General features: G+C 40.4%; 2 protein-coding genes across 2 annotated transcripts in view; one reads left to right on the plus strand and one right to left on the minus strand.

Annotated features, from left to right (window-relative positions):
- Nucleotides 1-1,941: 1,941 nt before the first annotated feature.
- LOC309496059 (E3 ubiquitin/ISG15 ligase TRIM25-like) lies at nucleotides 1,942-12,720 on the plus strand. Its single transcript, XM_082165998.1, has 5 exons — nucleotides 1,942-2,614; nucleotides 3,014-3,109; nucleotides 3,197-3,430; nucleotides 3,877-4,030; nucleotides 9,932-12,720. The coding sequence occupies exons 1-5, from the start codon at nucleotides 2,045-2,047 to the stop codon at nucleotides 10,453-10,455; spliced, it is 1,578 nt and encodes a 525-aa protein (XP_082022124.1). The 5' UTR covers nucleotides 1,942-2,044; the 3' UTR covers nucleotides 10,456-12,720.
- The window catches only part of LOC309496068 (E3 ubiquitin/ISG15 ligase TRIM25-like), a 136,583-nt gene continuing 129,716 nt past the window's right edge, over nucleotides 10,427-17,293 (minus strand). Inside the window, exon 8 of the transcript XR_014204951.1 lies at nucleotides 10,427-17,131. The gene's annotated coding sequence lies outside the window, so the exon portion shown is untranslated. The remainder of the gene's footprint in view (nucleotides 17,132-17,293) is intronic.

The following is a 17,293-nucleotide window of genomic DNA, read 5'->3' on the forward strand; positions in this document are numbered from 1 at the left end:
CTTAACAGGCACATAAACATTCACACTGGAGAGAAGTCGGTTATATGTGGTCAAGGTGAAAAGTGTTTCTTTATATCTTAAACTCTTGTACCACATGAGGATTCATGTATGTTCAAAACATTTTTACAGTTTTACTGACAAGAATCACCTTAGGAATCATGTAATAACTCACACCAGAGAGAAGCCAAATGTCTCATCACTGTAGAAAGACTTGCAGAAATAACGCAAACCCTGAGGTTTACATAAGCATCCCCGGCATACTCGAAAACATAATACGATATAATACATGTTAATTATTTTTTGGTTCTTAGCTTAGGGGTTAAAGGGCCCCTATTATGTATTTTTGAAAATGACCTTTCATGTAGTGTGTAACATCTAAGTGTATGAAAACATCCTGCAAAGTTTTAAATCGGAAAGTGCACCGTATATAAAGTTATTGTCTTTCAAAAGTAAGAGTCGACTGAGTCAATGAAATTCATTGTTTTTCAAATGAGTCATAAGCCGTTTTGTTGTGACGTCAAGACGAAACATTAGAATATTGGCCGCCCACTTATTGCACGCAGACACCAGGGAAAACTTTAATGTCAAACCAACAGCTGATTCCTGTGGAGGCTGGACAGCATCAATGCAGGATTCACAAACCACTTGCTCTTGAAAGATGATGTTCAAAATACTTAGTTTTGAGTTTTATATTGTGTAGGTCTCCTGCTAACTGGGCTCTTCCCTCCCTTTACCTATCTACAGATAAAGTGTTGTCGGGATAATTCCGGTTCGCGTGGAAGCGATTAAAAATTCTGTATTATAAATTAAGGCCAGACAAGTAGTATGTTGAGGGTTGGACTTGTTCATTAAAACCTTTGCCTCTTCGTCCTTCTTCTTCTGGACCTTTTCTTCGACACATTCTGTGTCTCGTCCGCAACACATAGATGGTATTGCTTGCATTTTTCTTCTTTCTTTGGCAAAGCTCTTTCTAATACATTTTCAATTTCTCTCTACTCTGCCATATGCTTAATACATGCTTACAACATTCAGTGTGGTATGTTTTTCTTTATAAACCATTTCCTCAATAAATGATTTTACAAAAACAATTGCAGTGTTTTTCTTTATAAACCATTTTCTCAATAAATGATTTTACAACAACAACTTCTGGTGTTTTGTTTTACACAAACACTTCCATTATATAAGGTCACCATTATGGTTGACTCCAATACATAATCGCTTCATACACAAAAAGGCATATTTATAATATAAAAATTTGCATATTCCATAATACTGTCAATTAATTATGAAACAGCAATTAAAAAAAAAACACTTACTTTGCATAAAGCAAACATTAAATGTGAGTGATTCACTTTACATTTGTGGTCTATGAGCTCTATACGTGTAAACGTCCTCCTAATATTACTGAAAAACAGTAAGAAAGATTAAAATAACTTAGCAAAATAATTACCATTGACAACAGACTTGCTGCCATGTGATGAATTGTTTTTGTAAATATGACTCATCTTATACATCACGTACAGTCTGTATTAGTGTATGATCCAACTGTTCCCCAGGGTCTAGTATTAAAAAAAAAAAAAATAGAACAATCGCAATACATTACAAAATCGAATCGCAGTACTTGTAGAATCGCAATTCTTAAAAATCGCAATACATATCGTATCGGCACCCAAGTATCGTGATAGTATCGAATTGGGAGGTGTATCGTCCCAGCCCTATGACGAACTGGACACAGTTTTCAGTCCTGCAGTACCAATGAAGTATTTATGAAACAGAATTACTGAACTATTAAGGGTGTTGTCTTGCTTCTCAGTAACTTCTATTCTTAACTTCTATAACTTCTAGTGTGTGTCTGAGACTGATTAAACACAATGTGTGTGGGACCAGGAGTGAGGAAGCTGCTTTACAGACACGCCTGTTTTGCACACGGCACTTTAACACAGAACCAGGAAACAAGAAACAGTTTCAGTTCAGGGAAAGAGAAAGAGAAACTGAAGTGTAGTTGAGCTGTTGTGTGTTTGCATCTCTGTATTTTTGCAGTAAAATGGCAGAGGCCAGAATTACTCAGGATGAGTTCCTGTGTTCAGTGTGTCTGGATCTCCTGAAAGATCCAGTGACCATTCCCTGTGGACACAGTTACTGTAAGATCTGTATTACAGGCCGCTGGGATCAGGAGGATCAGATGAGAGTCTACAGCTGTCCCCAGTGCAGACAGATCTTCAGTCCAAGACCGGCTTTAGCTAAAAACACCATTCTGGCTGAAGTGGTGGAGAAACTGAAGACTAACCTTCCTGCTGACTGTTACGCTGGAGCTGGAGATGTGCAGTGTGACGTCTGTAATGGAAGAAAACGCAAAGCCGTCAAGTCCTGTCTGGGGTGTCTGAACTCTTACTGTCTGAATCACCTTGAACAACACGAGAGTTTCTTTAAAAGAAAGAGACACAATCTGACTGATGCCACTGGACGACTGCAGGAGATGATCTGCCAGAAACACGACAAGCTCCTTGAGGTTTTCTGCCGCACTGATCAGAAGTGTATATGTCTGCTATGTACGATTGATGAGCATAAAAACCACGACACTGGATCAGCTGCAGCTCAGAGGACAGAGAAACAGGTATGAAATTAAAGGAGTCTCATAATACTCATTTACAGGCACATCATTTTGTTTATGGGTCTACTAGAATACATTTACATATTTAATGTCTGTTTTCACCCTCACTGTCTGAACGCTGTTTTAGCCCTAGAAACAGAGACATTATTCATAATACATTCTTTTGTGTTATGCAAAAGAAAATCATACAAGTTTGGAAAGACATGAGGATGAGTAAACAATGAAAGAATTTACATTTCTGGGTGAACTATCCTTATAAAATTGATGAAATAATTTGAAGAAAATAACTTTACCATGTAAGATCTTTAACCCCTCAGTCTCACCACTTCACAGATATTGGATTAATTTCTGTTTACCTGATGATTTGTGTGATGTTTCTCCTGTCATTGGTTTGTCCTTTAGCACCAGCTGAAGGAGACGCAGAGGTCGTTCCAGCAGAGGATCCAGCAGAGAGAGAAAGATCGTCAGCAGCTGAGAGAGGCTGTGGTGTCTCATAAGGTGAGTGTGGAGAAGAAGAGAAGTTTGAGAAGTCTCAGTCAGGACTCACTGAAGCTCAATGTGTGATTGTGATGTGTGTCCTAACAGCGCTCTGCACAGACAGCAGTGGAGGACAGTAAGAGGATCTTCAATAAGTTAATCCGCTCCATTAAGAGAAAGCGCTCTGAGGCGACACAGTGGATCAGAGATCAGGAAAAGACTGCAGTGAGTCGAGCTGAAGGACGACTGGAGCGACTGGAGCAGGAGATCAATGATCTGAGGAGGAGAGATGCTGAGCTGGAGCAGCTTTCACACACACAGGATCACATCCATTTCCTGCAGGTAACAGAGATCTAGAAGAACAGGATCATAGTGGACTTGATCACGAGACTCACAGAGCAACATTTCATGAGAGCAGAATGAGACGTTGACTGAAGTGTTGATCTTCGTGATGTTCGGTGTGTTCCAAAGAATTCAGAATGAATCAAATCTACTCAGTCCTTCCATGTGACGCCATTGATGCACTTGATCTCTTATATTAATGTTATTGCCAGATGTTTGATCATCCAAGTGTTTTCCTAGAAAGTTCACATATAGTGTAAGTGTCAAACGCTAGAACTTATAGCACTAGTATTATATAATGAATATGAGAAGAATGAAGCTGATGCTGTGAAAGTGCTGGATTGAGGAGAATTACTAAAGATCAACAAGAGCCGCACAAATCTGAGAGTAGTGCAGGTTATTGATGAAGTGTGGAGGTGATGAGCTTTGATTTCTGTTTTTTGTAGAGTTTCCAGTCTCTCTCAGCTCCTCCTGAATCTACAGACGGAAATGACAATCCCTTCAGTTCTCTCTCCTCTTTTGATGGCGTGAGAAAATCTGTCCGTCAGCTGAGGGACAAACTGGAGGATTTCTGCAAAGAGAAGTTGTTCTCTGACAGAGGTAAAGTCCTGGAGATTCTGCTCTCAGAAATGACCCTCCATCATCTCATATCATGTAGAAGATCATATTAGAAATGTCTTAGTAATAAGCAATTACTTAGCAATATCTTTTTTAAAGGCGCGCAAATGCCAAAGATTTACGAGATGAAACTTGTAGACCTGGTTTCACAGACAGAGTTTAGATTAAGCCAGGATTAAGCCTTAGTTCAATTAGGGCATTTAAGTAGCTTTTAAAAAGGTACCTTAGAAAAAAAAACATTACTGGTGAGCATCTTGAGACAAAACAATAGCACTGATCTATTTTAATGTCCAAGTTAATTTACGTAATTAAAGGTTTCAGTGCCAGATTTCTAAAGCGGTTATTTAACACTCAGAAATATAATGTCATGATAATAAATGGAGGATACAAGATGCAAGTAACAACAGTTTATTTATAAATGAAGTGTAGTGCAAAGTCCAAGCAGTCTGGTGCAGGGAAGGCTGCTCTTACCCCTTCTAAGGCCGTCGTGACATTCGATCTCCCATGTGAGTGTGGAGATAAATAGTGTCTCAGGTCAAATGCACTCGGGTGTGGACGGGCGTTCGGATGGATCAAAAATACGAGATAAAGAGTCGGGTTTGATGTTCTTGGAACCCAGGCGGTACGAGAGAGAAAAATCAAAACGGACGAAAAAAAAATTGCCCACCGAGCCTGCCTGGAGTTGAGTCTTTTAGCAGATCTAATATATTCCAGGTTCTTGTGATCAGTCCAAACGATAAAAGGTACCCCCGACTCTTCTAACCAATGATGCTATGTGGGACCAGGGTCTCAAAGGGACCGAAAGCGGTTGGAGTAACCCATCTGGGGTTGATTGGAAGTCTTACCAGTGGCACAAACCGAGCAAGCCAAGACAAAATTGCGAATGTCACGAGCCATTAATGGCCACCAGAATCGTTGCTTTACCAAAAAACTGGTGTGGTTTACCCCTGGATGACACGCCACGTTGGAACAATGACCCCATCGAATAACGTCGGACCGTAATCCCTCCGGCACAAACAACCGACTCGGTGGGCAACCGGGCGGAGGCGTTACCCCTTCTAAAGCCGTCTTGACCTTCGATCTCCCATGCGAGTGTGGAGATAAATAGTGTCTCAGGTAAAATGCACTCTGGAGTGGACGGGCGTTCGGATGGATAAAAAATATGAGATAAATAGTCGGGTTTGATGTTCTTGGAACCTGGTCGGCACGAGAGAGAAAAATCAAAACGACCGAAAAAAAAGTGCCCACCGAGCCTGCCTGGAGTTGAGTCTTTTGGCAGATCTAATATATTCCAGGTTCTTGTGATCGGTCCAAGCTATAAAAGGTACCCCCGACCCTTCTAACCAATGACGCCATTCTTCCAACGCTAACTTGACTGCTAACAACTCTCTATTACCAATGTCATAGTTAAGTTCGGCAGGTGATAACCGGTGAGACAAAAACGCGCAAGGATGCATCTTGTCATCTGTGGGAGAGCGTTGGGAAAGAACCGCACCTACCCCCACCTCTGACGCGTCGACCTCCACCACGAACTGACAAGAAGGATCAGGGGAAATCAGGATGGGAGCCAAAACAAAGCAACTTTTCAGATTGGCGAAAACAGCTTCAGCTGTATCGGACCACCTGAACATCGTTCTGGGGGAGGTCAAGGCAGTCAGAGGCACGGCTAGTTGGCTGAAGTTGCGAATGAAACGCCGATAGAAATTGGCGAACCCCAGAAACCTCTGTAGGGCCTTACGGGAATCTGGACTTGGCCACTCTACCACAGCCTTAACCTTGTCAAGATCCATACGCACTCCCTCAGACGAGATGATGTACCCTAGGAAAGGAACAGACTGCATGAAAAGCGAATTTATCCGCCTTGACAAAAAGCCCATTCTCTAGCAACCTCTGAAGCACTCGTCTGACGTGCTGAACGTGTTCCTGGAGAGAAGAAGAAAAAATCAATGTCATCCAGGTACACATATATGAACTGATCTACCATATATCGCAGCACGTCATTGACGAGTGCCTGGAAAACCGCTGGGGAGTTGGACAGGCCAAAAGGCATAACCAAATATTCAAAGTGCCCCCTGGGGGTGTTGAACGCGGTTTTCCATTTAGCTCCCTTCCTTATGCGGACCAAATGATAAGCATTGCGTCAATCCAATTTTGTGAAGACGGATGCTCCCTGTAACCGCTCGAAGGCTGAAGACATCAACGGCAAAGGATAAGTATTCTTTACTGTGATGTTGTTCAGCCCCTGGTAATCAATACACGGTCGCAGAGAACCATCCTTCTTCCCCACAAAAAAAAGAGCCCCACCCCCGCTGGAGAAGAGGAAGGACGGATGAACCCCGTTGCTAAAGAATCAGAAATATATTTCTCCATGGCCTCCCTTTCTGGAGCAGAAAGCGAATATAACTTGCCTTTAGGCGGAGACTTACCTGGCAGTAAATCTATGGGACAGTCATAGGGACGATGCGGAGGAAGAGAAGCAGCACAGGACTTACTGAACACTTCCTTCAGGTCGAGGTGCTCAACGGGCACGTTTGACAAATTCACTGCCGCCTCCTGAAACACAGAACCAGACACAGATGAACAAGCAGACACTAGACAAGACGCATAACATTGATCACTCCAGGTCGAGATAGAATCTTGGCCCCAATACACCCTGGGGTTGTATTGTACCAGCTATGGGTGGCCATGAACTATGGGTGCTAACGGGGAGTCCAAAAGTAGAAATGAAAGTGTTTCTGTGTGATTGCCTGATGTGATGAGGGTGATAGGTTCGGTGGTGAGAGAAATGTTAGGGAGTTCTTGTCCATTGAGGGCGTTGACAGAAATCTTGTGAGCGAGTGATGGGAATCTGATACTTGTGAGCAAAAGTCCGGTCCATGAAGTTGCCTTCTGCTCCTGAGTCCAGTAAGGCTTGACAGTGGTGAGATTGGGTTGCCCATCTCAGTCTTACCAGGAGGAGAGTGGATGATGAGGTCTTCTCAGCGGAGATCCCACACGATAGTAGCCTCATCTTCACTACCGGGCTCGATCTTTTACCGGGCAGGAGTATAGGAAGTGGCCCGCTCCTCCGCAATAGAGGCATAGTCCCTTGGACCTCCGCCCCTCTCCCTCCTCCCGGGAAAGCCGAGCTCTACCCACCTGCATGGGCTCATGATCGAAAACGGGGCTGGCCGTGTCCCCGCCGCTGGCCTGTGGGACCTCGAGGACTCCAGGTAGTCTGATTGGGCGTGTAAGTCGTTCCATCCGATTCAGACGAGCATCCACTCTCAGTGCCAGTTCAATCAGCCTGTTCAGACTCTGTGGAAGGTCCAGGGTGTAGATCTCTTTCTGAACACGGTCAGCCAGCCCATGCAGGAACATGTCTCACTGCGCCTCCTCGTTCCAATGGCACTCTGCGGCCAGCGTGCGAAACTCGATGGAGTACTCCGATACGGATCGGTCTCCTGGCTGGAAGTTGGCGCGTAGCCTGGCCGCCTCTCTACCCGCCACCGCACGGTCGAAGACTCTCTTCATTTCTTCGGAGAGTGCCTGGAACGAGGCGCAGCAGAGATCTTGGTTCTCCCACACCGCCGTTCCCCAGAGAGCCGCTCGTCCAGTCAGCAGGGTCAGCATGAAAGCCACCTTAGAACGCTCGCTGTTAAAAGTCAGCGGTTGCAGAGAGAAATACATAGAACACTTAGTTAAGAATGCTCTGCAACAATTGGGTTCACCTGAATAACCTTCCGGGGCAGGCAAGCGTGGCTGACGACTCGGATCCATGGAAGTGGGCTGAACGGGCAGTGTGGGCGGCGCAGCGGGACTCTTCAGTTGTTGGAGCTGTTGGGTGAGCTCGGACACCTGTGCCACCAGAGCTTGCACAGCATGATCCGTGTTCGAAATGTTTTCTTCCTGTTGATCCATACGTGCAATACTGCGCGAAATTAATTCACTCAGACCTGTTGAACTCGCTGCATCCATACTGTGGTCAGATCGTTCTGTCATGATTATAAATGGAGGATACAAGATGCAAGTAACAACAGTTTATTTATAAATGAAGTGTAGTGCAAAGTCCAAGCAGTCTGGTGCAGGGATGTCTGCTCTGAGTGGCGCAGGGACGTCGACAGGCAACCCGCTCGGTGATGTCAGAAGTGCAGAGAAAATCCCAGAGAATCCAGCATGCAGCAATAAACTCCAGATGAACAGTAATCCCAGGGCAGAATGTAAAACAACAAGAACGAGAGATCAATACAGGCAAGGTAGCAAAGAGAACTGGAAGCAGGACAGGACACTGGGAATACTCACAACGATCTGACAACACAAGACATCAAACAATGAACACATATAAGTGCGGCTGATAGGCAACAGCTGGCGCTAATAATTACGGTGATTGGCAATCACCCTGACACACACACACACACACACACACTGACATACAGGCAGAAAGAGAGACAGTGAATTCATGAACTGTGACATAATAATTCCCCTTTACATGCTTAAATAGTACATGCTTAAATAGTACATGCTTAAAAATAGTAATAATATACAACAAAATATATATTATAAATACAAATCTATAATATACACCCCTGATAAAAAGTTTGGGATCGTTAAGTTTTTTTAAAAATGTTTTTGAAAGAAGACTTAATTTATTTGATCAAAAATACAGTAAAAACAGTAATATTGTGGAATGTTATTACTAATTAAAAGAACTGTTTTCTATTTTAATATGTTTTAAAATGTAAAATAATAATCTAGAATGCATGGAGGTGTTTTTATCTGGACTTTTTGATGAACAGAAAGATTGAAATAGAAATATGAAATGAAAAATAGAAATGTGAGTTATTTTAAATGATTTAAAATAGACATGTTTATTAACATTTTAAATGTCTTTACTGTCATTTAAAAAAATGTACTGCACATTTACAAAGTGGGAAAGAGAGCATAACTATATCATACTTACTGACATCCAAAAAAGCAAGATTTGAAATGAACTCGTGACTTTAACAAAGATGTAAATCAGGACAGGCCTAAACTGGGGATTCAACATATTCTTCAAAAACAGGATAAAACTAAGGGATAAATATGGGTAACACTTTATTTTAAGGTGACGTGGTTACACGTTACTACATGCACTTACTATAGTAATAACAAATTGCGCATAATTACAAGTAACTAACCCTAAACCAAACCCCAACTGTAACTCTATAGGAAGTACATGTAGTTAATTGATATTACTCAGTACTTACTAGAGTAAGTACAATGTCACTACATCACCTTAAAATAAAGTGTAACCTAAATATGATTATTTTTCACTGTAAGCCAATTAAAAACATTGATCCACGTTTTAGAGGTAACATCAGAGTAGTAAATAAAATTGCTTTTCAAGAGTTTCAGGAAAGGAAGAACAAACCGAAACCTCTTCTGTAAAAACTATTCCACTATGTTTTTATCCTCAACAAGATTTTGTATCAATTCTCTTAAATTTTTTAGTCATCAGATGGAAATTTAAAAAGCTCAAGATCACCAAAGGCTGAAAACACTGAAAATCCCCAACAATAGGCCTACAATGCTTCAAAACTTTGTAAACCATATTATTACACTTATTGGTGAATCAATTTAATGGATCCTTGCTAAATTAATGTATCAGTTTCTTTAAAAAAATATCAAATTAAAGGTAAATTCATTCTACCATTTTAATAGTGTAAATATAATAATAGACCTAATTATAATAAACAGAATAATAACCAACATTAATATTCAGGGAAGACGATTAGACAATATTTTATTAAGAGGGGGGTGTCAGGGACCTGGATGATGGATAATGATAATGATGATTTGCACAGGATATCAGACAGATCTGACAGATTCATAATTCCTGATTCTGATGTGTTTTCTCTCCATCAGATTCCCATCAGTTCACTCTGGATCTGAACACAGTGAATAAAGCCCTCAGTCTGTCTGAGAAGAACAGAGTGGTTACTAACACTGACAGAGAGATTCAGCCGTATCCTGATCATCCAGACAGATTTGATGTGTTTCCTCAGGTTTTGTGTAGAGAGAGTTTGTGTGAACCCTGTTACTGGGAGATTGAGTGGAGTGGGAGACGTGTGTGTATATCAGTGTCATATAAGAGCATCAGCAGGAAGGGACGGAGTAATGAGTGTCGGTTTGGACTTAATAATCAGTCCTGGTGTTTGATCTGCGCTTACTCCGGTTACTCATTCACACACAATAACATAAAGACTGATCTCCCTGTAAAGTCCATCATCAGAAGAATAAGAGTGTGTGTGGATCACAGTGCAGGAACTCTGTCCTTCTACAACGTCTCTGACACACTGAGCCTCATACACACAGTCCAGACCACATTCACTCAACCGCTCTATCCTGGGTTTAGGGTCCTTTCTGGATCATCAGTGAAACTGTGTTGATGAATGAGAATAGACTGATGAGAGATTCTACCCATAATGCTTTGAGCTGCATGATAAATCAGTGACAGTGAGATGTTCTAGAGTCTCTTATTTTCTCTTCATTACATTAATAACACAGCTGACTTATATATATTTTTAGCAAAGTAGGCCTAAGAAACAAATGTGTACAAAGTTGCACAAGTTAGGCTACCGCTACAAAGTTACAAAATGCAACACGTCACGTGTAATGTGCAGCGTCTCCTCCACTCGCACGCATCACACTGGGCCTGCTGTGCTGTACTGTGTAGCTTAAGTGCAACATGGAGCTTGAAGATGTAAAGAAAAAAAAGAAAAACAGGAGAATTAACTTTGAGCAAACTTTGAGTTTGGAGGAAAGTCGGAGGTATGGAACCATTTTAAACAAATCGTGGGCAGTGACAACATATGTGTTGGCTTTGTCGAGTGCATTAAGTGCTCGCCTACGACAGCAACAAAACGGGACTTCGACGATGAACAGACACATGAAGCATGCCATGACAGAAAGGATGATAGTCAGCCTTCAATGTCCTCTTTTGTTACTTCTCCAGTCCTAGGCCATCCAAAGGTCATTCTTGTTCTGAAAAACTTAATTGAATTTCTGTCTTTGATCTGTTGTTCTTTGTTGTATTATTAAGTCAAGTCATCTTCATTTATATAGCGCTTTTAACAATGTAGATTGTTCCAAAGCGGCTTTACAGAGATACAAGGATAGTTTAAAGTAACAGAGATTGTTTTGGCTTTATAGCAGTTTTTGAATAAAGTTATTTTCCAGCTAAAGTTAGTTTGATTGATTCACTTCCGTCGCAACGATCATTAGTTATTAACTTAGGGGCCGCCAAGACGACACCGTTTTAACAGGAAACTCTACACAGACTTTAAATGCGAAACCTGTAAGAACGCTGATGGCGTGCACATGCGTATTACGAATTCAGTCTATTGGTATGCGCGTTTGAATATATGTGCACAGGTTTGTAATTCCCTACAAACCAAGCCTTAAGAAACTACTTCTCTGGCCTTAACATTTTGATACAGAATTTTATCACTTCGGGGGAGATACGCGAACCGAATTTTCCCGACAACGCTTCTTCAGGAACATTGGGCAATGACTCATGGTTGTGCTGCTTAAGCAAAGCATTCAACATGTTGCTATGCACTCGCTGAGTCTCTTTCACGTCCTCCAGGAGGGTTAAAAGCTTGACGAACATAGCATAATCGGTGGTGGCGTTTCTCTGACCGACAGGTCCAGCAGCAGTGAATCCCTGTGCGGCAGGTCCGGTGTTGGCTGGTCCTGTAGCTAGGGGTGGGCGATATGGCAAAAATATAATATCACGATTTTGTTCAGGAATATCATGATTCACGATTTTATCAATTCTTTTTCATGTTGGTTTTACTGTTTTGCAAGTGACTGAGCAGCACAGCCAAACTAATTTCCCTATGTTAAAACCATAGCCTTACAATGTAACAAAATATAACAGAAAAAACAATTAAACATTTAGGCCAAAGTGGACAAAGATAAATTTAATTATTTTATCTTTGTTCAAAGTAAATAAATAGTGCTTTTATTTTTTTAGCTACCGTAGTATTATATTTAACAGTAGCATTCACCATGTAGACTTCACTGTATTAATTATACATGGTTTCTTAAAGCTACTGTATAAAAGAAACTTCGTGGAAAGTTTTACGTTACGTTACCTCAGGTGAAAAAATTCGGCTATACAGCCACAAAAAGCATAATTAAAGCATAAAATCTATAAAAATGGGAATGTGACTTGATTAATGACATGCAAAAACAAAAGTACACCTTACTGTCAACAGAAATGACCTCAATTTTAAGCCCCACGAACATAATAGGCCTAATTTACTGTTACGCGCCTAAAAAAAAGACAACTTAATGGCTAAATTTGTTTAAAGGTCATTTCAGTTGCCAAAACAAAGTTCCCTATGGTTAAAAACACAGATAATACAGACATGTTTAGAAAATATTCATTTTACCTGCTTATTTCTGTATCCACGACCTCGTCGAAATATCCAGAAACGATTATGAGTAACTCGCTGTATCCTTGTAAAGAAACTGTATCCTTGCGCCTGGGCGGGAATTATTGTAGTTTGAATATTTAAAATCTTTATAGTTGTATTTTAAATTTCCGATTATTTTCAGCAAATATTATATGACATATGATATAATGATATGATATTAAGTGAAAAGAATTCGTATTAAAGAAAGAATTAAAAACATTCGAAGCAGGACTACTTTGTCAAGCGTGTGTCGTCTGTGTCGTCAGTCAGTGACTAGGTCATGTTGAACCCGTAGGTCCCATATGGGACCCACTTAATTTCTGACATTTCTTCATTTCTCTCATTCCCAGCTTTGCAAATTGGAAATAAAATACATGTTTGATAAATTCATAGGCAGGTGAACGTTGTAATAATGATAATTCAAACAAAACGAAATGTCACAATAGAAAATAATGCATTTTTATTTAAAAAGCTGTTATACTGATCAGATCCTATCTATGATATTATTTGTTATTTGTATAAAAGTGACTATCAACCAAATGTTATCATTTCAAAAGTTTAAATGTATAAATATATAAATGATGTATTTTAAGCATGAAATTATTTTGCCCACATAGGTCCTATAAAGGTCCCATATTATCATCCAACATGACCCACATCAATTGCCCCCACATCAATTGCCCATGTTCAGCCCATGCCCACAAGGAACCCATGCTGCCTGGATATAACCCACATGGGGCCCACATATCAATGTTGGCTGGGTTGAGATGCACCCATAGATTGGATTTATTTTTGTAGATATACACAGAGGGTAACAAGCTAACAAGACACACCTGGGAACAATCACAGAACTATTTGACCAAAAAAAACACAAACTGACTATGAAATGGAGGCGGAGACAGAAACTTAAAAGTCCACACACAAGACAGGTAAAATATGTTATAAGATAACAGGTAGGTTTTATTCTCAAAGCTGAACTCAGTCATTTGATCCTTAATAAAATGCCCAGCTCTACAGAAATGAATGATATTTTTAAAGGAATGTCATATGAGTGTTATGGTTGAAATTCCCCTATGCATCTGACTCAAGTTAACCTCTTGTGGACAAACATGTTGAGATCACATGATCAGACAAATACTAGCGCTGAGAAGATCCACGCTGGACATTCATTACTACATGTCATGCATCAAATTAAGAAAAATACAATATGATTCCTAAACAAAAAGATATTTTGTGTGAATATTAAACCCAGTATCTAGTATTGAAAATTATGAATACCATTCATTTCTATTGTTTTATGGTGCGTAATTTTAAACACCTTTTACCTTATTTTATTTATTCTCAGGTTAGGTAAAGTAAGTCAAATCTGTCCTAAATAATAAGCATTTGAATTTCCATACTTACAATATTTAGATCACAGAAGACTTCTGCGTGGTCAGTTCAGCTCAATCTTTTGTTAAACTGAGACTTATGGCAGGCGAGCTTCTTAATTTCAATTATATATATTTTTTATTAGATACAGGTTAACTAGTTTACATAAAAGGTACTAATATATAAAATTAAACCAAATAATTTACATTTTGCATCTAACACCGGAGAGGCCGTCCTTGGTGAATCAGTGTCTGACTGGACATGTCATTCCAGCTCTTTTTAATTTCCTATTATCAATGTAAAGCTGCTTTGGAACAATCTACATTGTTAAAAGCGCTATAAAAAATAAGATGACTTGACATGTTTTTGATACACTTCCCATATGTTCACCACAATAAATTAGAAAAATACTCTGTAAATAAATTAGTACAAGTAAAATAATAGGTTTGTTGATGGACATGCACTAGTTAATGTTGATGGTGAGGAATTACAGTTGCAACATCTCATAATGTACCTCAAACTGAGTAGTGTATCACTGAGAAACGTCCTGCTCGAGTCGTCCTTGCGATGAAGGTTCGGGTTTAATAATTAGTTCTTCCAGTGTTTCATCATCTGACTCGTGCTTACATTGATATGGAAAAATTTAAGTCATTGTTTGTTACCGTCTTTAGTTTACGGTGTAGGAAGCCTCATGACAGCTGACGTTTTTATGACAATGGGCGTTTTTGTTTTCGATGCGCACGCTCTGCGTTGTACGTGGTAAACCAATCACAACAGACTGAGCTGTCTGGCCAATCAGAGCAGAGTAGCTCGCATAAAGGAGGGATTTAGAGAGATTGATTCATTTGACGAGTCGTTTGAGAATCATTGAAAATATGGTGATGTGCAAATGTATAAAAATTTTTGACCTATGATGCATGTAAACCCGTTGTATGAAACTCCAAAACAACATTAGGAAACTTTAAAATAGCATAATAGGGGCACCTTAAAAGAAGTTCAAGATACCTGAGCAGCGGACTTAGCAAACATCCCAAGTGGCATTTAAATGAATATGCAAATATGTGCTGTACATTTTCCTTTCAATAACAAAATAAAACCGATGAGAAAACTGCATTTGTGGAAGCATCTGATCATAGCAATGTGGATTTTTGCATTAGCTCTACAATTCAGCACTATAGTCATCATGTTCTGTTTATTTATACAATTGATTTCTTTAAAGAAGGTAGCTTTACAATATTAAACATTTCACTTTCCATTAGAAAGCAACTTCATTTTATATAATAAAGAAGCTCTCGTCAAAGAATTTGGAGCCCAAGAAAACACCAACCTATTAACCTAACCAATGAATGGTTTTAACGATATTAACAGTAAACAGATGTCAAATATGTTTGACATCACCAAAAAAAATGGTGAGGTGTCTAAGACCCAACATCAAGCTACTGGGGTGCCTCAGGGCTAAGTGCTTGGACCACTTCTCTTCTCTATCTACATGTCATCACTACGATCTGTGACTCAGAAACATGGTTTTCAGAAACACAACTCTACCATCTTACCATCCGTGAAGCCAACAACCATGTCTGTACAATATTGTGGAGCGTATGGCTTCTATATGTTGCAATATGGTTTCTAGGTGGCTCTAAACGGTTATGTTGTTCTGAGTGAACAATATATATATATTGATAGATTTAAACTAAGTTCTTTTTTTATTTATTATAAAGTCATAATATTTCCTCTCATTTGTTTTAATGAGATGTACTAGTTTTGCCTGTTTTATTAGTGCATAGAATTTTGACGTGAATAAATGCATAGATCCGCAAAATAATCTCGTGTTCGTTAATGGTCCCGTGGTAACATTTTTGCAAAGCATGTCAGAGGTTCTGGGTTCTAATCCGCACTCGTATAGGTTTTTTTTTTTTTTACATCAAAACCGAATATGTTTACCAGTGGTTGTATATCAAGCATAACAACATTTCCTATAATTGTCTGTGATATTTTTGCAAAGAAACTTATTTGTAAGCAACAACGTGTCTGTCACTTTAAGAGTTGAACGGATCCAAAATGCGTTTGAATGGTTTAAAAAAATCATTAAAAGTACATTTCTGCGTGTAGAACAGAAAACAGCGCACAAGTCTTGAATGGCTTAAAGTCCCATTATAAGCACTTTTCTGTTAGCACGTTTTGGTTGTGTGCAGCACATAAACAGTGCGCGAGTCGTTTCGCGCTTGAAATGATTTAAAATAAAAAATTCTGTGACCGCGCTTTTTAGATTTGTGCGTCATCGAAATTTTTATTTTATAACAAGTATCCGCCACCTGACCTCAAGTAATGTGAAGAACAAAGAATTTCACACATTTGTAAAAATGCTCTTTATTTGAATGAGTGGGTGGCTCTTAAAAGAGCCGTTGGTGCCTTTAAAAGGACATTTGGTGGCTTCAGCTTTGGAGTTCCACCCGCAGAGCTTCTCTGAGGTTGCTCAGTAGAAGCTGGTTTCCCTCTGTGCTCAGGTGGACTCCGTCTCTGCACAGATGGGAGAGGCAGATGTTTCTTTGCCGAATGCAGCGCATCTGTCTCTCTGCCAAAAAGCCAGCCACCTTCCACCGCCGGCCCCTTTCCACGCCGTAGCCAGACCTGCCAGTCTGACCTCTCCAATTCAGACGGGGCAGAATGTGCGAAAACACAAACCTGGTACTGGGAAACATCTCGAAGCATGTGCCCAGGTCACGCGTTATTTCCCGAAGGAAACCCAGGCGATCGCGGCCCTCCTGACACAAACTGTTCCCACCCAGGTGGATGATCAGGATGTCCGGAGCTGGAGCTCTGGCCCGAAGAGAACGCAGAGCTGGAAGCAGCTGCTCCCAGAGTCTACCTCCTCTTCCATCCCAGGTGATCTCACAGCGCAGATCAAGGTTCTCATCGAGGCACTGCTCACAGATGTAAGAATGCAGCCTGCGAATGATAGAGCTACCGACGATCCAAACTCGTGGTGGTGCCATCTCAAAGAAGAGTGCGGGAACTGCGATTTACCGCCAGTATTTATGATGAGTGTGGCACGTTTGATTGGCTGTTGTTGCGTATTCTACAGGCTCCACCCAACAGCACTTCAGAGCAATCAATTAATTATAATTGCATATTTATGCCACCTGATTGCTTATGAACCAATGCTTATGATTTGTGACAGTTAATGTTTACGTTGCAGTGTTTATATGGTAATATGGTTTAGACTGATTTTAAGCGTTTAAATTTACATTTACATTTATTCATTTAGCTGACGCTTTTATCCAAAGCGACTTACAACTGCTATATATGTCAGAGGTCGCACGCCTCTGGAGCAACTAGGGGTTAAGTGTCTTGCTCAGGGACACATTGGTGTCTCACAGTGGATTTGAACCCGGGTCTCTCACACCAAAGGCATGTGTCTTATCCATTGCGCCAC

The sequence above is a fragment of the Leuciscus leuciscus genome (genome assembly GCF_965113295.1).
Source record: "Leuciscus leuciscus genome assembly, chromosome: 4".
In the NCBI taxonomy this organism is placed as follows: domain Eukaryota; kingdom Metazoa; phylum Chordata; class Actinopteri; order Cypriniformes; family Leuciscidae; genus Leuciscus; species Leuciscus leuciscus.

Excerpts from the sequence above, each read along its gene's own strand:
- LOC309496059 (XM_082165998.1), top strand. The coding sequence starts at position 2,045 with ATGGCAGAGGCCAGAATTACTCAGGATGAGTTCCTGTGTTCAGTGTGT. Across the intron at positions 3,110-3,196 it reads AGGCTGTGGTGTCTCATAAG|CGCTCTGCACAGACAGCAGT; the intron begins GTGAGTGTGGAG and ends GTGTCCTAACAG. Across the intron at positions 3,431-3,876 it reads ATCACATCCATTTCCTGCAG|AGTTTCCAGTCTCTCTCAGC; the intron begins GTAACAGAGATC and ends TGTTTTTTGTAG.